This window comes from Neomonachus schauinslandi, chromosome 2 (assembly GCF_002201575.2).
Source record: "Neomonachus schauinslandi chromosome 2, ASM220157v2, whole genome shotgun sequence".
Lineage (NCBI taxonomy): Eukaryota > Metazoa > Chordata > Mammalia > Carnivora > Phocidae > Neomonachus > Neomonachus schauinslandi.
The window spans coordinates 109,158,195-109,181,417 of record NC_058404.1 but is presented as its reverse complement, the minus strand read 5'-3'; the positions used below and the strand labels follow the sequence as shown (position 1 = coordinate 109,181,417).

Below are 23,223 nucleotides of genomic sequence, written 5' to 3'. Positions count from 1 at the left end.
TTTGGCTATTTGGATCTGTTTTGGTTCCATACAAATTTTAGGATTATTTGTTCTAGTTCTGTGAGAAATGCTGTTGGCATTTATTTAAAAGCACTAGTAAGGATTCCTAATTAGTCTTTACTTTGATGGATTGGTATTTGTTTATTTTTCATTTTATTGGTTGGTATTTTCCTAGGCTTACTTATAAAAGATGCTTTGAAGAGAGATGAAATTATTCTAACAGTATTTCATGTAGTACCGAGGTTGACCTCTGGTGGTAGTTATGATTGATATATTTTTTCATGTTATTGCAGTCCTCATAATACTCAGTGCCAGGGAAACTTAAAAGTCCTGAGAATTTTAGCTGTCAGTTTACCAGACTACATAATCTGCTTTGAGGACTAAATCATTCACTTCGTTTTTCTAAATAGCTCAATTTACCACATACAGACATGATTTTAAATTTCCCAATAGCCTTTATTTTGTTTTTCCTTTAATGCAAAAACACTTTGATCAATTCTTGTTTAAAATGATAGTCTATTTTTTTTTTTTGAGTTTTTATTCAATACCAGTTAGTTAACATAGATGTAATATTAGTTTCAGGTGCACAATATAGTGATTCACCATTTCCACACATCACCTGGTACTAATTCACAAGTGCACTTCTTAATCCCCATCCCCTAGGTCTCCTCTCCCCCACCCACCCACCTCCCCTCCAGTAACCATCAGTTTGTTCTCTATAGTTAAGAGTCTGTTTCTTGGTTGGTCTTCTATCTTTCTCTTTTTTCCACCTGCTTTGCTCCTGAATTGATGAGCTGCTGGGCTGGTAGACTGTCAAAACTTAAATTGTTTCCTGTAGTTTAGGTGTTTGCCATTTTTTTTTTCCTATATAGTTCATCCTCATGTATGCTTTACAGCTCAGCATTATTCATGATTTAACCTCAAATAGTAAAAACCAGAGAAATGATTCTTTCATGTGGTAGCCAGTGGTGATTCTCTAGTTTTTGTTGTTGTTGTTTTTTGTTTTTTTAATACGTAGATGGAAATAGCATTTTAAAGTAAGGTTGCTAGAGGCCTAGAAAGGTAGGTGTTAAAATCTGGTATTTTAGACTCCTGTTTGAAAAAATGGGAAAAATAAGGGATTCATGAAGTCTATTTTTTTAATCTTTAAAAAATCTCAGTAGTAGAGAGGTGCCTGGGTGGCAAAGTCGGTTAAGCATCCACGTCTGGCTCTGTGCTGAGCAGAGTCTACTTAAGTAAAGATTCCCTCTCCCTTTCCCTCTGCCCCTCCCCCCAGCTCTCTCTCTCTCTCTCTCTCTCTAAAATAAATAAATAAATCTTTTAAAAAAATCTCAGTAGTAAGAAGTTGTGCGGTGTGTGTACACACACACACACACACACACACACACACTGGAATATTATGCAGCCACCGAAAGGAGTGAAATCTTGCCATTTGCAACGACGTGGATGGAACTAGAGGGTATTATGCTAAGTGAAATAAGTTAGTCAGAGAAAGACGATTATCATATGATCTCACTGATATATGGAATTTGAGAAATAAGGCGGAGGATCATAGGGGAAGAGAGAGAAAAATGAAACAAGATGAAACCAGAGAGGGAAACAAACCATAAGAGACTCAATCTCAGGAAACAAACTGAGGGTTGCTGGAGTGGAGGGGGGTGGGAGGGATGGGGTGGCTGGGTGATAGACACTGGGGAGGGTATGTGCTATGGTGAGTGCTGTGAATTGTGCAAGACTGTTGAATCACAGACCTGTACCCCTGAAACAAATAATACATTATATGTTAATAAAAAAAAAAGTGAGGTAAAAAAAAAATCTCAGTAGTATATTGGGATGTTCTGTTGTCCATTTCAGCTGAAGTGAACCATTGAGGCTTAGGAGCAGGAACAATATAGCTAATTTATTTTTTTTCTGGTATTCTAAGGGTTTGGCTTTAGAGGGATCAGTTTTGCAAATGAGTGTTTTGGATATGCAGCAGTCAAGTAAAGTGCTACCCTGATATCCTTGCTGAACTAATTTGCACTTCAATGTTGACTGGCTTTGGTGAGAGGTGGGCACTGTGACTAAAATTGGCCCTGTTTCTTGTCTTGCATGCAAGCAGAGAAATAATTTTTAACCTAAAGAAGAAAGGGTGGGCTGATAAGCAACATGAAATTTGTTTAGAGTCTTGGAATTCTGGATTTTCTTCCATCTTGTGACGGTGGAGTTCTGTCAAGTAGTAGTAGCATCTCAGAACAAAGAGAGAATTTGGAGGAGAAAGGGGAGCATTCGTGTCTAGTGTTGGAGAGAAGTCCAGTGAGATAAGTGTGGGGGGAAAGGACATTTGTGTGAATATTATGAGGTATTTAGTGCCCTTAACAATGAGTGTTTGGGCAGAGTGGTGGTGGAGACAATGCCAGGCTGGAACCATTCGGGGAGTAAGTGGAAGCCAGCAAATACACATTGATATTTTAAGACATTTGACTCCAAGAGTGGGAGTGGGAGTAAAGTTCCAGCAAAAGGGGCATGGCAATGGAATGAGTGTGTTATAAATATTATGTATTTTTGGTAGAAAACTTCAAAAACCTGGAAATACAAAAGTAGGAAGAGAAAACAAAATCCCTCAATTGGAAAATCCAAATTTACTGTCGATAAGTTTGTTATCTACTTTGTGAGTCGGCATCATCATTTTATGTATGTATATGATATATATAATTTGGTTTCTTTTATGTTACGAGCATTTTCTCATGTTGAAAATGTTTAAAACATAGTTTTAATGGTTCTGTAATACTCCATTGTATAATGTACCACGATGAGATTAATCCTGTATTGCGGGATTCCTAGTGGTTTCTGGCTGTTTGCTGTTACAAGCGAATGCAGGAACATCTTTGTGCATACATGTTGGTATTTCTGATTTAGAGTAGTTACAGAAATGTAAAATGATATGCCAGTTGTTTTCCAAAGCATTTGCACCAATTTACATTTTCACCACCTGCCTAAAACTGCGTTACCATTAAAAATGATGTTGCTAATTTTATGAAAGAAAAGTCTAGTTTGTTTTGTTCAGTCATTCAGCAGCCTTAAGCTCCTTGCCTCTAACTGGGAGGTTGGGTTCAAACCGTGTGTATGGATGCGGCATGTCCAGGGAGCAGCGCTTTCTCTAGGGTGCTCAGAGGAGGAGCCAGCCTCCACCTCCTGCATGCCAGCAGTAGGAGGCTTTTACCCTGAGTGCTCAGTTCTGATCCCTCTTCAGGCAGCTCATCTCTGTATCTAGAGAACTGATGTGCGTTTGGGGAGTAAATGCAGCCGCCTCTGCTTTGCTCCCATGGGAGTGAAGGGAAGATGTAATGTATGGGGAAAACTGCTCTAGCACCTCTTTTTTCCTTGATTTCTTGCTCCACCCACTACTCTTGCTCCCTAGCTTGTCCACTTAAGCACGCAGCTGTTCTGGAAGCAGTTTTCACCTCTGCTAACAGGAACCTCTTCTGTGTGTTCTGGGTCAGGACTTCCTCATACTTATTGTTCGTTTTCTAGAAACTTCTCAAAAATCCATTACACTGATGACTATAGCCCAGCCCACAACTCATTACCTTGTACCATTTCTCAGAGATAATTAGGTATTCCCCTTTATCTGCTTTCCTATCATTTCTGAAGAAACGTTAGGAAGAAAGGAGTAGAAACATTGGACTTCAGTCAGTCATCTTGGGCTGAAACGTCTGCCCCAGATGTTTTAAACATTCTGAAAACATTTTATGATTATGTAGTCAAATCTAATAATATCTGCAGTAAAGATTTCTTTCTTTGCTTTATGCTCAGATTGTTTTTTTTTTTCTCTTTCCAGAGATCATTTAAAGCTCAGCACTTTTATCGGCTGTATTTAAAAAAAAAATAACACTTCTATCTGATTTAGTTGGGGGAAAGTCTAGGGTAAATAATTCAGTGATTTTATTTCTCAAATATAAAGCCAATTTTTAACACTCCATTTCAAGTAAGTTATTCCTTCCTCATCTACTTGTGCTCCCTTCATCTCATGTTATGTTCATATTTATTCAAGGAATTCTTAAAGGCTACCTACTCTGATCCATTTATTTGAAGTAGGATTCTTGGGCTAAATCCATAGTGTTTTAATTCTTTTAAAAAATATGCTTTAATATTTACCTTGCTGTCCCAAGACTTTACTGTTTCTTTTTTAAAAGTGTATTCTCTCCCGGGTGCCTGAGTGGCTCAGTCGTTAAGCGTCTGCCTTCGGCTCAGGTCATGATCCTGGGGTCCCGGGATCGAGTCTCACATCGGGCTCCCTGCTCTGCGGGAAGCCTGCTTCTCCCTCTCCCACTCCCCCTGCTTGTGTTCCTGCTCTCGCTGTCTCTCTCTCTCAAATAAATAAAATCTTAAAAAAAAAAAAAAAGTGTATTCTCTCTTCTTGCATATTCTAACAAGTGAACATGGGTATAATTTGGTCAAATTCCAAACCAAACAAAACGAAGTCTCTAGTGGGATTTCATGGGGAATTTATTCAGTCTATTTATAATATGGGAAGGATTGACTTTTATCAAATACCGTCTTTCATTAAAATAATAGAGTATCTCTATACACTTAGTATTATTACTATGTCTATGTCTTTAGGGAAAGGCTTGCCATACTTAGTATAGCAAACAAATATGCTTTTTAGTTCATTTTAAAGGTACTTTATGTATTTTTTTGTTATTGTAAATGAGATACTTTGATCACATATTATTTAAAAACAATACTTACTATTTTAAGAGAAGAGTAACACATGTCCATTATAGAAAATGTTAAATTAAAATCCCTTGTAACTTACACTATTATATGCATATTATAAGTAATATGCATTTCACTTAGTAATATGCATTTAAGTTTCTTCCCTGTCTTTTAATGGTTTGATAGTTCATTTTCTTTTTAGCACAGAGTAATACTCCATCCAGTTTATCTATCCCTTTACCTACTGGAGCACATCTTGGTTGCTTCCAAGTTTTGGCAGTTATGAAGAAAGCTGCTAGGCACATCCATGTACAGGTTTTTGTGTGCACATAAATTTCAGCGCTTTGGGGTAAATACCAAGGAGCACAACTGCTGGAGCATATGTTAAGAGTATATTTAGTTTTGTAAGAAACCGCCAACCTGTCTTCCAAAGTGGCTGTACCATTTTACATTCCCACCAGCAATGAATGAGAATTCCTGTTGCTCCATATTCTCTCCAGCATTTGGCATCGTCAGTGTTCTGGATTTTGGCCATTCTGACGGGTGTGTAGTGGTATCTCATTGTAGTTTTAATTTGCATTTCCCTGATGACACATGATGTGGAGCATCTTCTCATATGCTCATTTGCCATCTGTATATTTTCCTTATGAGTTGCTTATTAAGGTCTTTGGCCCTTTTTAAAATCAGGTTGGTTACTTTCTTATTGTTGAATTTTAAGAGTTCTTTGTGTATTTTGGATAGCAGTCCTTTATCAGATGTGTCTTTTGCAAATATTTTCTCCCAGTCTGTGGCTTGTCTTCTCATTCTCTTGACATTATCTTTCTCAGAGCAGAAGTTTTTAATATTAATGAACTCCAGCTTATCAGTAGACACACTCTGATAAGTATGGACTAGCAAGGATCTTACCATTTGTTGGTAGTTGCGTTAGTCATTCTGTTATCCACCACAGTGATGTTTATGAGATTAAAGTGCTATTGTAGTCCTTCATAATTAGTCTTGTATTTGAACAACAGAATAACACACTTGTACAAATGATGCTTCTTGGGGGGGGGCGGTGGAGCAAGATGGCGGAGGAGTAGGAGACCTGGATTTCGTCTGGTCCCAGGAATTCAGCTGGATAGGGATCAAACCATTCTGAACACCTACAAACTCAACAGGAGATCGAAGAAAAGAATAGCAACAACTCTCTCATCAGAAAAGCGACCACTTTCCGGAAGGTAGGACGTGCGGAGAAGTGAATCTGAGGCGATATTTGGGAGGACAGACGGTGGGGATGGGGGCCTCCATCCACCACTTCTGGCAAGTGATAGAGCCTCTGAGCACAAAATTGGAACTTTTAGAAGTCTGCTCCACTGAGGGACGTCGCTCCAGTGGCTAAGTGGGGGGTGGAACCCTCGTGGGACAGTGTGGTCTCAGGACCCTCGGGGTCACAGAAAGTCCGGGGATGCCTGAGTGCGGCAGAGCTCCCAGGTGTTGGAGCGGGGAAGCCGGCTGCAGAGACAGAGCCGAGGAGTGGGCTCTCAGCTCGGGGTTGCCATAAACTGTGATCCGCGGCACAGTCGGGCCACTGCTCCTCCAGCAGGGACCCAACAAGTGGCAGATCCGGGGAGACTCCCCTTCCTCCCCTGGGAGGAGCGGCGCGGGAGCACACCGCAGGGATCTGCTGGGTTGGGAGACTCCACACCCAGTCGGGTGCCAGAGATAGAAATGCTCGGTCACAGGCCGGGTGAGCACGGAGTGAGGCCAGAAACCGGGGAGATGGCAGTGACTGACTGCTTTTCTCTGGGGGCTCGCTGAGGAGTGGGGCCCCGAGTTCTCGGCTCCTCCGGGGCAGAGACTGGGAGGCTGCCATTTTCACTCACCTCCTCCAAAGCTGTACGGAAAACTTGCAGGGAACAAAAGCTCCCGAGAGCAAACCCGAGCAGATTACTTAGCCCAGACCCGACAAGTGCAGGGCAATTCCGCCTCCGGCAAAGACATTTGGGAACCACGGCAACAGGCCCCTCCCCCAGAAGATCAGCCAGAACAGCCAGCCAAGACCAAGTTTACCGATCAATGAGACTGGCAGAACTCCAGCACTAGGGGAATACTGCACATAGAATTCATGGCTTTTTTACCATGATTCTTTAGTCTTTCAAAGTTAATTTTTTTTAACTTTTTTTTTTTGAAATTTTCTTTTTCCCTTTTTCAACCAACATCTTATCAATCCCTTTTTTAAAAAACATTTTTATTTTTCATTTTTAGAGTCATATTCTATCCCTTCATAGTAGTTACCCTTATTTTTGGCATATATATATATATATATATATAAGTTGTTCTCTCTTTAAAATTTTGAGATCATTTCTTCTAACAGATCAAAATATACCCTAAATCTCTAGTGTATAGTTTTGTTCTACTCTCCCGCCTGATCACATTCTCTCCTTTTTTTTTCAATCCTCTTCTTTCTTTTTTCAAACAACTTATCAATTCCTTTTATAAAATTTTTTAGAATTTTCATCTTTACAGTCATATTCCATCCCTTCATCATATCAACCCTTATTTTTGTACATATATAAGTTTTTCTTTCTTTAAAATTTTGGGAGGCACTTTCATCTAACAGAACAAAATACACCCAAAATCTAGTGTGTGGCACTGATCTATGCACCAGCCTGATCATATTTGATCATATTCTGGTTTTTTTGTTTTGTTTGTTTTTATCTTTTTCTTTTTCTTTTTCTTTTTTCTTTCTTTCCCTTTCTTTTCCCTGGCTACAGGTCTTTTCTGATTTGTTTAGAGTATATTTTCTGGGGACGTTGTTACCCTGTTAGCATTTTGTTCTCTCATTAATCTATTCTCCCCTGGACAAAATGACAAGATGAAAAAAAATCACCTCAACAAAAAGAACAAGAGGTAGTACTGACTGCCAGGGACCTACTCAATACAGATATTAGTACGATGTCAGATCTAGAGTTCAGAATCATGACTTTAAAGATACTAGCTGGGCTTGAAAAAAGCATGGAACTTATTAGAGAAACCCTTTCTGGAGAAATAAAAGAACTAAAATCTAACCAAGTCAAAATGAAAAAGGCTATTAATGAAGTGCAATAAAAAATGGGGGCACTAACTGCTAGGATAAATGAGGCAGAAGAGAGAATCAGTGATATAGAAGACCAAATGATGGAAAATAAAAAAGCTGAGAAATAGAGAGAGAAACAACTACTGGATCATGAGGGCAGAACTCGAGAGATAAGCGATACCATAAGATGAAGCAACATTAAAATAATTGGGAACCCAGAAGAAGAAGAAAGAGAGAGAGGGGCAGAAGGTGTATTGGAGCAAATTATAGCAGAGAACTTGCCTAATTTGGGGAAGGAAACAGGCATCAAAATCCAGGAAGCACAGAGAACCCCTCTCAAAATCAATAAAAATAGGTCAACACCCCAACATCTAATACTAAAACTTATGAGTCTCAGAGACAAAGGGAAAATCCTCAAAGCAGCTCAGGAGAAGAGATATGTAACCTACAATGGTAGAAACATTAGATTGGCAACAGACCTATCCACAGAGACCTGGCAGGCCAGAAAGGACTGGCAGGGTATATTCAGAGCACTAAATGAGAAAAATATGCAGCCAAGAATACTATATCCAGCTAGGCTGTCATTGAAAATTGAAGGAGAGATAAAAAGCTTCCAGGACAAACAAAAACAAAAGGAATTTGCAAACACGAAACCAGCCCTACACGAAATATTGAAAGGGGTCCTCTAAGCAAAGAGAGAGCCTAAAGGAACATGGACCAGAAAGGAACACAGACAATATACAGTAACAGTCACCTTACAGGCAATACAATGGCACTAAATTCCTATCTTTCAATAGTTACCCTGAATGTAAATGGGCTAAATGCCCCAATCAAAAGACACAGGCTATCAGATTGGATTAAAAAACAAGACCCATTGATATGCTGTCTGCAAGAGACTCATTTTAGACCCAAAGACACCCCCAGATTGAAAGTGAGGGGGTGGAAAACCATTTACCATGCTAATGGACACCAAAAGAAAGCTGGGTTGGCAATCCTTATATCAGACAAATTAGATTTTAAACCAAAGACTATAATAAGAGATGAGGAAGGACACTATATCCTACTTAAAGGGTCTATCCAACAAGAAGATCTAACAATTGTAAGTATCTATGCCCCTAACATGGGAGCAGCCAATTATATAAGCCAATTAGTAACAAAAGCAAAGAAACACATTAACAACAATAAAATAATAGTGGGGGACTTTAACACCCCCCTCACTGAAATGGACAGATCATCTAAGAAAAGATCAACAAGGAAATAAAGACTTTAAATGACACACTGGACCAAATGGACTTCACAGGCATATTCAGAACATTCCATCCTAAAGCAACTGAATACACATTCTTCTCTAGTGCCCATGGAACATTCTCCAGAATTGATCACAGCCTAGGTCATAAATCAGGTCTCAACCAGTACCAAAAGATTGGGATCATTCCCTGCCTATTTTCAGACCACAATGCTTTGAAACTAGAACTCAATCACAAGAGGAAAGTCAGAAAGAACTCAAATATATGAAGGCTAAAGAGCATCCTACTAAAGAATGAATGGGTCAACCAGGAAATTAAAGAAGAATTAAAAAAATTCATGGAAACCAATGAAAATGAAAACCCAACTGTTCAAAATCTTTGGGATGCAGCAAAGGCAGTCCTAAGAGGAAAGTATATAGCAATACAAGCCTTTCTCAAGAAACAAGAAAGGTCTCAAGTACACAACCTAACTCTACACCTAAAGGAGCTGGAGAAAGAACAGCAAATAAAGCCTAAACCCAGCAGGAGAAGAGAAATAATAAAGATCAGAGCAGAAATCAATGAAATAGAAACTCAAAGAACAGTAGAACAGATCAACGAAACTAGGAGCTGGTTCTTTGAAAGAATTAACAAGATTGATAAACCCCTGGCCAGACTTATCAAAAAGAAAAGAGAAATGACCCAAATCAACAAAATCACGAATGAAAGAGGAGAGATCACAACCAACACCAAAGAAATACAAACAATTACAAGAACATATTATGAGCAACTCTATGCCAGCAAATTAGATAACCTGGAAGAAATGGATGCATTCCTAGAGATGTATCAACTACCAAAACTGAACCAGGAAGAAATAGAAAACCTGAACAGACCTATAACCACTAAGGAAATTGAAGCAGTCATCACAAATCTCCCAACAAACAAAAGCCCGGACCAAATGGCTTCCCAGGGGAATTCTACCAAACATTTAAAGAAGAATTAATACCTATTTTTCTGAAACTGTTCCAAAAAAATAGAAATGGAAGGAAAACTTCCAAAATCGTCTTATGAGGCCACCATTACCTTGATCCCAAAACCAAAGACCCCATCAAAAAGGAGAATTACAGACCAATATCCTTGATGAACATGGATGCAAAAATTCTCACGAAAATACTAACCAATAGGATCCAACAGTACATTAAAAGGATTATTCACCACGACCAAGTGGGATTTATCCCTGGGCTGCAAGGTTGGTTCAACATCTGCAAATCAATCAACGTGATACAATACATTAACAAAAGAAAGAAAAGAATCATGATCTTCTCAATAGACGCAGAAAAAGCATTTGACAAAGTACAGCATCCTTTCTTGGTCAAAACTCTTCAGAGTATAGGGATAGAGGGTACATACCTCAATATCATAAAAGCCATCTATGAAAAACCTACAGCGAATATCATTCTCAATGGGGAAAAACTGAGAACTCTCCCCCTAAAGTCAGGAACACGGCAGGGATATCCACTATCACACTGCTATTCAACATAGTATTAGAAGTCCTAGCCACAGCAATCAGACAACCTTTAAAGAAATAAAAGGCATCCAGATTGGCAAAGAAGTCAAACTTCTCACTCTTTGCAGATGATATGATACTTTATGTGGAAAACCCAAAAGACTCCACCCCAAAACTGCTAGAACTCATACAGGAATTCAGTAAAGTGGCAGGATATAAAATCAATGCAGAGAAATCAGTGGCATTCCTATACACCAACAAGAAGACAGAAGAAAGAGAAATTAGGAGCCGATCCCATTTACAATTGCACCCAAAACCGTAAGATACCTAGGAATAAATCTAACCAAAGAGGCAAAGGATCTGTACTCAGAAAACTATAAAATACTCATGAAAGAAACTGAGGAAGACACAAAGAAATGGAAAAACGTTCCATGCTCATGGATTGGAAGAACAAATATTGTGAAGATGTCAATGCTACCTAGAGCAATCTACACATTCAATGCAATCCCCATCAAAATACCATCCACTTTTTTCAAAGAAATGGAACAAATAATCTTAAAATTTGTATGGAACCATTGGGACTTCATCAAGATAAAAAGCCTTTGCACAGCAAAAGAAACAGTCAACAAAACCAAAAGACAACCGACAGAATGGGAGAAGATATTTGCAAATGACGTATCAGATAAAGGGCTACTATCCAAAATCTATAAAGAACTTATCAAACTCAACACCCAAAGAACAAATGATCCAATCAAGAAATGGGCAGAAGACATGAACAGACATTTCTGCAAAGAAGACATCCAAATGGCCAACAGATACATGAAAAAGTGCTCAACATTGCTCGGCATCAGGGAAATTCAAATCAAAACCTCAATGAGATACCACCTCACACCAGTCAGAATGGCTAAAATTAACATGTCAGGAAACGACAGATGTTGGCGTGGGTGCGGAGAAAGGGTAACCTTCCTACACTGTTGGTGGGAATGCAAGCTGGTGCAGCCACTCTGGAAAACAGTATGGAGGTTCCTCAAAAAGTTGAAAATAGAGCTACCATATGATCCAGCAATTGCACTACTGGGTATTTACCCCAAAGATACAAATGTAGAGATCCGAAGGGGTACGTGCACCCCAGTGTTTCTAGCAGCAATGTCCACAATAGCCAAACTGTGGAAAGAGCCAAGATGTCCGTCAACAGATGAATGGATAAAGAAGAGGAGGTATATATATACAGTGGAATATTATGCAGCCATCAAAAGGAATGAGATCTTGCCATTGGCAACGATGTGGATGGAACTGGAGGGTGTTATGCTGAGCGAAACAAGTAAATCAGAGTGAGACATGTATCATATGACCTCACTGATATGAGGAATTCTTAATCTCAGGAAACAAACTAAGAGTTGCTGGAGTGGGGGGTGGGATGGGAAGGATGGGGTGGCTGGGTGATAGACATTGGGGAGGGTATGTGTTATGGTGAACGCTGTGAATTGTGCAAGACTGTTGAATCAGAGATCTGTACCTCTGAAACAAATAATACATTATATGTTAAAAAAAAAAAAGAAGAAAATAGCAGGAGGGGAAGAATGAAGGGGGGGAAATCGGAGGGGGAGATGAACCATGAGAGACGATGGACTCTGAAAAACAAACAGAGGGTTCTAGAGGGGAGGGGGGTGGGAGGTTGGGTTAGCCTGGTGATGGGTATTAAAGAGGGCACGTTCTGCTTCGAGCACTGGGTGTTATGCAGAAACAATGAATCATGGAACAGTACATCAAAAACTAATGATGTAATGTATGGTGATTAACATAACAATAAAACATTAAAAAAATAAAATAAAATTGTCAAGACATAGAAAAAAAAACAAATGATGCTTCTTTGTTGGTAATCAGTATTTTTTCATGAAGATCTCGTAAACATTATTTTTAGAAGTTATTTTGTCACACAGATATTGGTATGTTTGCATAGTTACTTTTGGAATCTATATATACTGAATGTATGCACTTTTTCTGACCTTATATTAGTACTGTAACCACTAGTACTAAATTAACTTAGGCACATGTTAAAATTTAAAATTCAGTTCCTCGGTCACACCAACTACAGTTCAGCTGCTCAATATTGGATAGTGGGGATATAGAACATTTTCATATTCACAGAAAGTTCTATTGCACAGTACTCTTCTTGAACATAAGCAGTTGTGCATTAAAAAACAACGATTTTTTGTGATTTTTTTTTTACTTCGTAGTAACTACTGAAATAAAATACTAAAATGAAAAAGGAAGAATAGAATAAAAAACTCAGTGAAAGGATTTGTTTCCCTACTATTGGTTTTGTGTCTTAGTTATTTATGATAGATAAAGCAGTGGTTTTAACTGTAGCTGAATGAACTGTGCATTCAGTGCTCAGCTAGATGCAAAACAGAGTGGGCGGAGCAGTTCCTGCAACTGGTCCATCAACCGGTCTGTCTTCGTGGGCATGCAAACAGTGACAGGTAGTAGTAATCACAGCAGCAGACTCTAGCTTCTGCAATAACTGTATTTGCATAAATCTCATCCCTAGAATTAAGAAGAGGTCTACTGAGAATCCCTAATTTTTAATTCCTTGGAATTGGAAGGCTGCACCAGAGAGACACAATAGAGAGACAGTACAGTAGAATAAAGGCCTGGAAAATTTCCCCCAAGATTGGTTATTTAATTTTTTTCTTTATTGACCTTGTAATTATAGGATAAACTTACTTGATTGCTATAGAAATAGTGTTTTCTCCAAATTTATTTTTTTAAAGCCCTCATTTAATTCAAACAACATTTAACATAGGCTGTACATGCTTATAATGTGCTTTACTTCTGTTTATTCTTAATGGTATAGTGTCAGCTCATCTAGAAATAGTTTGAATATTTCCTTGGAGTGAGAAAAGAAAAAGGCATCTGGAAATACAACGCATTTCATATTTTAATCTTGATATTGGAAGAATCTATCATTTGCCTGCTGTTGATTTCTTTTTTGTCTTTTTAGGTTGCTTGCAGTAGTTGAATGTGGAGAAGGTGTAGTTGCTAAAAGTGCGTTTAGATGGTGGGAATTCATACGAGTAGGGTGGCTAATATGTGATAATGAGTAAAAATGGGTATTGATTTGGTAATGTGCATATAAATCTATTTTAAGTTGTTCCTTCAAGTAAAAAGATCCAGTTTGCATGGGTAGCTCTTGTTTAGATCTTTTTGCTACTTGGAGGCTAATTTAGAACCTAAGTAAAAACTATACTGAGTAGGGTAGGGGGAGTTGGCACACTATATATCCCCCACAGGTAGGGCACGTATTTCTAAAAAGTGACAGAGGACAACTCTTAACTGTTGTACCTAATCTCCTACCATGAAAGGGTAGGAGAAGTGATAGGTGTCACGTGTACAGCCTTCATCTAACTTGCCCTTTGCACCTGAGTTACAGATACAACACAAAGGAAGTGTGGTCTGGGATATACTCATTCATCATCACTTCTTCCATAAGCATTTACAGAGATCCGGTTAACTCTCTCGAATTTTTCTATTAAAAGTTTCTCATGTAATGCCCTGAAATGAATTGGCAAATTGATAGAGATTACATAAATAGAGACTGCCAGGATATATAAGGGTATTTAGGTAAAGGGGAAATTCACATTAAAGGTAATTTTTCCTATAGAAAAATGTCTTTTCTATAGAACTGTTACCTGAAAGGAGTATCTTTTATTTTTTAAAATGTAACCTTTCTGGGGCGCCTGGGTGGCTCAGTCGTTAAGCGGCTGCCTTCGGCTCAGGTCATGATCCCAGGGTCCTGGGATCGAGCCCCGCATCGGGCTCCCTGCTTGGCGGGGAGCCTGCTTCTCCCTCTGCCACTCCCCCTGCTTGTGTTTCCTCTCTCGCTGTGACTCTCTCTGTCAAATAAATAAATGAAATCTTTAAAAAAATAAAAAAATAAATAAAATGTAACCTTTCTTTGGTATGCTTTGGTCTTAATTGGAAATGTAACTGCTGTGATAAAATGATTTAAAAGGAGATATACATGCTAATGCACCCAGAAATCAAAAATCTTGGCTCTTCTTCCTGGGATTAACGTTGATGTTCAATTAAAAGATAAACAGATGTTTCATAGATACCTCATAGCGATTATGCAAAGAAGAGAGATCTTTGGACATTCCATGTTACAGACGTTTTATTTCAGATTTTCAAGAATCTAGTTCTCAAAAAAAAAAAAATCTAGTTCTCTATTATTGATGCAGTGCGTGCCCTGAAATGGATACCTTTTAAATATATTTCAGTTTCTGTCCGCTTTGCTGTCATGTCAGTTCGATACTCTAAAAAATTTAATCTTTCAAAAATAGGTAATTAGAACAAATATCAGGATACTTTTACACCGACTAAGTATTGGATCATGAGATACTTCGAAAAAAAGCCTCTGTGATTGTTTTGAATGCTAAGGATTGTACTTTGTTTTAAGTAGTTTTCTGGTTCTCGTTTCAGCTATGAAGTCTTACACTCCATATTTCATGCTCCTGTGGAGTGCTGTTGGGATGGCGAAGGCTGCCAAAATCATCATCGTGCCGCCAATTATGTTCGAAAGCCATATGTACATTTTCAAGACACTAGCCTCAGCCTTGCACGAGAGAGGCCACCGCACAGTGTTTCTTCTCTCCGAAGGCAGAGACATCGCGCCATCTAATCATTACAGCCTCCAGCGCTACCCAGGGATTTTTAACAGTACCACCTCGGATGCTTTCCTGCAGTCCAAAATGCGGAATATTTTCTCTGGGAGATTGACAGCAATCGAACTGTTTGACATACTGGATCACTATACCAAGAACTGTGATATGATGGTTGGCAACCGTGCCTTGATTCAGGGTTTGAAGAAGGAAAAGTTTGACCTGCTGCTGGTGGACCCTAATGACATGTGTGGATTTGTGATAGCCCATCTTTTAGGGGTTAAATATGCTGTATTTTCAACTGGCCTTTGGTATCCTGCGGAAGTGGGTGCTCCTGCCCCATTAGCTTACGTCCCAGAGTTTAACTCACTCCTCACAGACCACATGAACTTGCTGCAAAGGATGAAAAATACCGGTGTTTACCTCATTTCCAGATTAGGGGTCAGCTTTCTGGTTCTTCCCAAGTATGAAAGGATAATGCAGAAGTACAACCTGCTGCCAGAGAAGTCCATGTATGACTTGGTCCATGGGTCCAGTCTGTGGATGCTGTGTACAGATGTGGCACTGGAGTTTCCGAGACCCACTCTGCCTAATGTTGTGTACGTAGGAGGAATCCTCACCAAACCGGCCAGCCCACTACCAGAAGTAAGGTTTGCTGAACTCCTTGGTAATCTTTTCTAAATATGAAGGTCAATTTATCAGCTTTGATTTTTGGAAGAGATGGGATTGGTTATTGTTGGCTAACAAGTGCTGCTCTCAAAAGTAGCTAAGGCGGTAGAGCCTACTCTGAGGTCCCTTCCCTTGAGGATGCACCGTTCCCTTGGAGCACGTTCCTGCTTTGATGGAGCGTTTCTACGATGCTGAGAGGCCATTCTGCCGTATGGTCAATAGACGGGCTGGGAAATAGAATTTTGATTAAGCAATAACTGTAGTATGTGAGGAGAGTGTAGTTAGCTTGCTTTAATGAGCGTAAGTGGTTTTGCTTTTAATTAAACACAGAGTTCATTCTATTTTCTCCCAGATAGCACAATCACCGACTGGTCTCCATGTCTAGATCAGGTTCAGTGAAGTCAAATAAACAGAAACCATGTGAAGAGAGGTTCTTCTTTCAGCAGTCATAGCCACTAGAAAGCTTATGTCCAACAATGAAAATGAGGTAGTCACTTCTATCAAACTCGGGAGCCAACTAATTTTTAGTAAGCAACTGTAACTGTTTTAAAGAAATCCTGCCCCATTGCGATTTCATTTCAAAGATGGAATTGATTGCACTTGAACAAAACCTTGTCTCCTAAGTCAAACTCAATTCTTTTTCTGATTGAGCTGTCAGTGAATCCCTTGTGTTCTCTTCTCCATCCTAGTTTGTTTTGTGTTAGGCAACTCAAACTCACAGGAGCCAAACTTGAGTATCTGTCGTCGTAGGGTTTCCTTACCTCAGGCTGGCTCTCTGGGTTTACTCTCAACATCTGATGGCATTTACCCGGAAGCAACAAGTTGTTCTATGATTTTACTCTTTATTGAAACTCTTTCTACTTTTGAAAATCTGAAAAGACACACAACAACTCTGCTACATCTCTGGTCACTACATATCAAAAAATTTGCCAGAGCCTTGTTGAAGAGCAAATCCAGATTTTTTTCGTTTAGGCATCTGATAAGGACAATCACTGGGCAGAATTTTCTCATGGAGAAATAATGTGATTGGAATATGTAGTCTGTAGGTTTTTCTAATCCTTTGGAAGTACTTTCAATAAATAATACCTTGATATATTTCACATAAGATGAAGAAATAGAGCTTGCCAGATTTGGGGCCCATACCACCCGAGCATTTCACACCTCTGATGCCAGCGGAGGCTGAGGGCATAGCTCTCTCTGACATCAACTGTAAAGGATAGGAACTAATCTCAGCCTTTCTCAGCCATTCCTGAATTTAGCCAAGCCATTTCAAATCCTTAAATATTCTCTGCCAGAGTCACCGTGTGTTGTATTAACTGCTTTCCTAAAGGTAGGGAAAATCAGATTGAGAAGGAGCTTCTAAAAGACTCATTGATAAGCAAGTCTGTCTTTACTCTGAGTCATTCAGAATGTTACACAGATCAGCCCCGTTCCTCCAGGTCTTCATTTTTTCCCAACCAGAACCCTGCCCTTCTGCCTTGCTCCTTTTGTTTCTGTTTGGGGGCTGTCTCCCTTCTTTAGCCACCGGATTGAAGAAGGAATGGATGATAAAAGGAATGTTCTGATGAATCTTCAGTCCCTGTACATTTGTCTTGAGTTGCAACAACTTAATACATAGCATAATAATACACAGAATAATATTTTATATATTAATACACAGAATAATATTTTATATATATTTTTTTCTATCCTCTACCCTTCATTAAGATACATAGCATGTGAGAATGCTTCTTTTTTCCCTATAACCCAAGCTTATCTTTTCCCCCATGGGTCCCTCTGCCTGTTAGTTTCACTATTTTATTTTACTTTTAAAGCATCTTTTGAGTGGTTTTGGAGCCTTATATAAGGTTATTACCCAAAATGTTTTCTGATTTGCATAGTTTCTAGTGTTTTTTTTTTAAGATTTTATTTATTTATTTGAGAGGGAGAGAATGAGAGATAGAGGGGAGAGGGTCAGAGGGAGAAGCAGGCTTCCCGCTGAGCAGGGAGCCCAATGCAGGACTCGATCCCGGGACTCCAGGATCATGACCTGAGCCAAAGGCAGTCAGTCGCTTAACCAACTGAGCCACCCAGGCGCCCCATGCATAATTTCTAGTTTGATACTGGCTTAACTTACCTTGTGGGCTTCCCTGTTCTTTTTTCCCTCTTTTGGCTTTTTGTAATGATTCTTTTGAAAATGTGCTTTTTATTTACAATGACCACTTTGGCTGTGCTGGTGAGATCACACACACACAGATACATACAAATATGGCATGTGCACATGTTTTATATGTAGACCTAGATAAGTCTGTTCTTTGAAAATATCTTAGGCCATAAGTGTGAAGGGCCATTTTCTTTCAGCATGCCATTTACTAAGTTTTTCACCAGGGAGTATTTTGAAGGATGAGGTGTCTTACCCTTCAGATATTTCTTACTCTGGTGAGGCTTTATATGCTTAGGAACACATGTGTTCCTACTGGGATTTCTCTAGTAGATTTGTTTGATACGATAAACTGTACCTCAGGGTTCTGCAAGTTAGTTTCTCAAATGCCTGTATTATTTACAGGTCATGGTTGTGACACTAAAATAATAGGGCCTAGCAAGTGACCGTTTAGAACACATGATTCACTAATAACAGCTTAATTGTTAACTGCCTTGGTATCTTACACTGGAAATGGATTAGGTTTTCCAGATGTCTGGAAATGATTTGGCAGTGGGATTTCATTTCAAAACCTGGGATGAAAGGGTACAGAAAATTTCTAAAAGACACTTTTTAGGAGCTTTCATAATGTTTGAGCTCAGAGAAACTCAGAGAGCATCTAGTTCAGTTCTATTAATTTAGTTTATCCCCCCCCCACCTCAAAATACAGAGAATAGGCCATTCATTTGTCACTTAGGAGATTCAGAGAGTTTGGATGTCTCGTCCAAGGCCATTAAGCTAGTTTGTGGCATAGCCAAGTAAAATGTGGATTATTTTGCTGTGATTGGATATTTTGTCAAGATGCCTACATCTCTTGTTACTCATATCACTCATTTACACATTTATAGTGTATACAAAACTTCAGAGACAAATATTTCTCGGTTCTTTCTTTGATATCTCAAGGATTATGAGGATTTAAGGTGAGAGTCAAATTTTAAATCATGCATACTCTTACTTATGCTTTAGAAGTTTAATAATAGCAATCAGCCAGAATCCAAATGCTTTTGATTACAAAGTATTTGTCTTGGCATAAAGTGAAGCAGTTGTGTGCCTTAGTAATACAATCATTTTAAAATGCATGTTAGCGATGTGCCTACCTTATCATACTGTTTACTACCTGACTGCCTAGAGTGTGAGTCCTTAAAATGTGTCAATGAAGGAGAAGAGGTCTGGATTGGATCACATCTGCTCTATTATTGAAGGGCGGCAGAGAACGTGAATATACATTTCTTTAAAAAAGAACTTTTGCCTCCGCCAGGAAGGAGGTCTGTAAACAGGTCCCTATTTGACTAGGTCCTTTAAGTATTAAATGTGAATGAAATAATATCTAACAGAGAGCCATTCTAGCTTTTAGCAGTTTTATTGGGGGGGGGAGGGGAATAATAGTACAACCAAAGAAGAGTACATTTACTTAAGGAGTCTATTCATTTTTAAAATTAACGTATTGCAGGTGATAATTTTTAAATGATTTCTCATTGACTGAAATGACCTGACCCTGCCAGGCAGCTGATCTCTCCCACTTTTCTGCTTCTACAGCCCCGAATTATTTTTGCACTTAATAGATTGTACTTTAACTATTGGTTTTTCACATGGCTCTCTCCCTAACTAGAGTGTGGATGCCTCAAAGGGTGGATCCTCTACTTAGTCATCTTTGTACCCTGAGTATCTGGAGAATGGTAGGAATTCAATGAGTGTTTAAGATTAAATGAACTGCATCAAATAGAAATAGTTGCCAAAAAAAAAAAAAATAGGTTTCAGCTAGTACAACAATGTTAATATTATGGCCATTATCTGTTTATTTTTTTTTAAATGACTTAATGTGTGGTTTTATTTCATATTACACAAATATTAATCAAGCAGCCAGTAGTCAGATGCCAAGCATTCTAAGACAAATTCTCTTGAAGATAGTTTCTCAGATCTTTAGTGTATCTAAGACTTGACTGCACAGTTTGTAAACAAATGCAGATTTTCAGGCTAAACTCCAGATTTTAGTTTAGTAGGATTGAGATGGAGTCTAGAAATCTGCAAATTACTGGCCAACTCAGTGATCCTGACAGGAGACAAAGAGATCACTATGGAGTTAGGCATACCCTTATTTCTTATTTGAACTGGATAAATGGATACTGGGTACAACAGAATGAGCATGATTAGACAATCCCAGTAGAGGCAAGAACAAGCCAAGGTGCTTTAGCCTAGCTTAAGAGGTTCAGATTATTTTAAATTTATGTCCACATACCATCCCAGCCACTAAGCAACCCAGCATTCCAGGCTAAGTTATACATAATGTTACTGATATTGACAAAAGATCATCATACATTACTCAGTTGGTGAACTGAATGGTCTCTACTGTGTCCCCAGTATGCACACGACCAGGGTTAGTAGCGTAGATCAGTTCAGCTGTTGCTGTCATGAAAAATGTTCTGGGATGATGAGGTACTCATTTGGTATACTTCAGGGGTGCTTTATTGCCAGGCTAGGAGTATAAAGGGCAACTATATTTCACCAGTTGTGGGGACATTTTTAATTTAGGGAAACAGTCCTGGGGAAAGATACAGATAAGAGATCAACAGAGATAAGAAAAAGCATGAGGCCAAGGACAGGGTCATGCAATACTCACTGTTTGTCCTTTTGTTATTGCCAGACCTCCCTCACAGAGAAGGCTTTTAGGGAGAATGAGGCATTGAGCAACAGATTCATTAGATTAACTACTTGTGAGCTGATCAGGTTATGAGAAGAATAACTCTGAGGAGCAAAACAATGGCTTTCTATTTTCAGTTTTTATTGATTCGCCTGGAAGCCATTGCTTACTATTACATATGGTAATGGAAAGCGGACTTCCCCAATCATGAGTGAAGTGTCGAGGCTGAGAAATGGGACCAGAGTCGCTGGGGCTAATAGACTTGATCCAGGATTATAGCAGATGTGGAAAATTAAGGCCATTTTAATACCGTGTAACATATAAATTATGTTATCATGAAATATAAAGCTAGAGATGGGATTATAACCATTGTACCATGTTGATCAAAATGTCTGCTTTTAAATAAGTGTCATTTAATCAAAATATATATCCTTCATAGCTGGTTCCTTATTTTGAGTACCAGTTACTCACAAAGAACTTTGTAAAATGTCTTCTTCTACATAGTACTTCTGTGCTGTTGGTAGCTATGTGGGGATCAGAAAATTGATAACTCTAATGTTTGGAAGAGACTAATGATTTCATTCCAATTACTAATTCTGAGCTTAAATAGTTACTACAACATGGTAGCTGGGCAGAAATGATAGATTCGCTATGGGAACTCATTCATGTAAAATGTTGTTGCAGATATTTCTTGCAAAAGTTTTATAGGTTGATCATATATTTTGTCTTTATTTTGTGGTGAGAAACCAGATCACCTTGCTAAATGAATCTGTCCAGGAAGTAAATCGGGCCCTGTTAAAACCATCAATAACTTACTGTTCACCTCACTGATAGGATAATTTTCTGAGCAGCCCTGTAGTTTTAAAAAGCTTATCAGTTGCTTCTGGAAGCATTTTGGGTTTACAGAGATTCCCTGATATGATAGGAGACCCAAATATAATTGGAGTTGCAGAGTCTGATATGATTTTTAAACACTCTCCTCCCTCTGCTATTACGTATTTAAGCTTTAGGATGCCCTACAGAACTGTTCGTTTAGATATTAATTCAAACACTGGCCATGTCAAGGGAAATATTTTTAACTGATCATCTTTACGTATTATAATTTTCGTCATTAACTGCTGCTGGTACTAGGTTTTTGGTACGATATTTATCGCAAATGCTCTCATTCTAAACCAAACAGTTCTATTTTTGAAATTAAAATCTCTACTGTCAGTTGAGTTTGCCAGACCGACTCCTGAGTGCAGATTTTGATGGAGAGCCTGGAGCTTCTGAAGTCAGTGTCACTGGAGACAAACTACCTAATTCATAGTTTTGTTTATGGAATTTTTTTATACCAACTTTCCAGGAGCTCGTGGCAGAAGTAGTGAAGTGGGAAAACATGGGCTTTTTCAGCCAAATGGTCTTGACTTTTAATCTTGGCCTTAATAGGACTCTTGGATGAGGGCGTCGGCCTCACTTAAGTGAGGATGGCAGTGCTTACCTCGGAGGGGCTGGTAGAGGAGAGCCATGGCAATAGCCGGTGGGGGCAGTTCTTGCCTTTATTATTGTTTTAGTAACTCTTGTCATTTAAGATGAGCTCTAGGGGCGCCTGCGTGGCTCAGTCGTTAAGCGTCTGTCTTCGGCTCAGGTCATGGTCCCAAGGTCCTGGGATCAAGCCCCGCATCGGGCTCCCTGCTCCGCGGGAAGCCTGCTTCTCCCGCTCCAGTTCCCCCTGCTTGTGTTCCTTCTCTCGCTGTGTCTCTCTCTGGCAAATAAATACGAAAGTAAGATGAGCTCTAATTCCTGAATCACTCTCCCTTGCTGTTTTCCACATGGCGAATAGAATGGTTTCAAGGGCGAAGGAGGCATGCGGAGGAAGTCTCTATGGCTTCCGCTCTACTTATTTTAGGAGTTGGCACTTGGTCCTTCTACTTCTGTTTTGGGGATGTTTATTTCTCTTTCCTTCATCCTCTCATCCTCTTTCCCACGGAAATAGAAGGAAGATGACGAGTGAGATGTGTGGGCATTAGCCCATCTGACCGGTAAGAAATTAGCAGAAGCAGACAGGTAGGTATCTTTCTCAAAGGTGAGAGTTATGGGGTAGCTTCATGGTCCTCGAGAACGCTGGCTTCTTTAGGCTCAGTGATCTTGTCTGCGGTGTTCCAGTCTTTTACATGGAGGAGCTGGGACTCTAGCCCTGTTCTGCATGCTCTACCCCTGTCCGTTTTCCTACCTCTGTGCTCTCCATTCCTCAAGGAGCTTAGGGCAGATAAATGGCTGCCCGCCTTCTAGCCAGAGACTCTCCTCACATTCCCCTCCACACTCAGACCCTGTAAACTAACCCTGTTAGATGAGATGACCTGGAAATGTAAGGAATAAGATAAAAATAAATTGAAGGTTTTCTTCTGAGATCTAGAATGCAGACTCAGCAACCAACCCCAGTCTTTATCTTGACTTCTTTCTTTGTCTCTGTATCTTGCCCCACTTGTATTTACTCTCCTCAGTATTGTTTAGATGAGAAGGCCTTGACATTCTTGTTAAAACATGGGTTGTAGGGCCAGTTAGTGGGTCTGGGATGGGCATACTAATTTGCGACAAGTGCCCAGGTGAT

At 39.3% G+C, this 23,223-nt stretch overlaps 1 protein-coding gene across 1 annotated transcript in view; it reads left to right on the top strand.

Annotated features, from left to right (window-relative positions):
• Positions 1-23,223, top strand: part of UGT8 (UDP glycosyltransferase 8) — an 83,454-nt gene that overhangs the window by 18,417 nt on the left and 41,814 nt on the right. The window contains exon 2 of the mRNA XM_021684469.1: positions 14,969-15,792. Coding sequence (XP_021540144.1) covers positions 14,971-15,792 — 822 coding nt within the window. The 5' untranslated portion in view covers positions 14,969-14,970. The remainder of the gene's footprint in view (positions 1-14,968; positions 15,793-23,223) is intronic.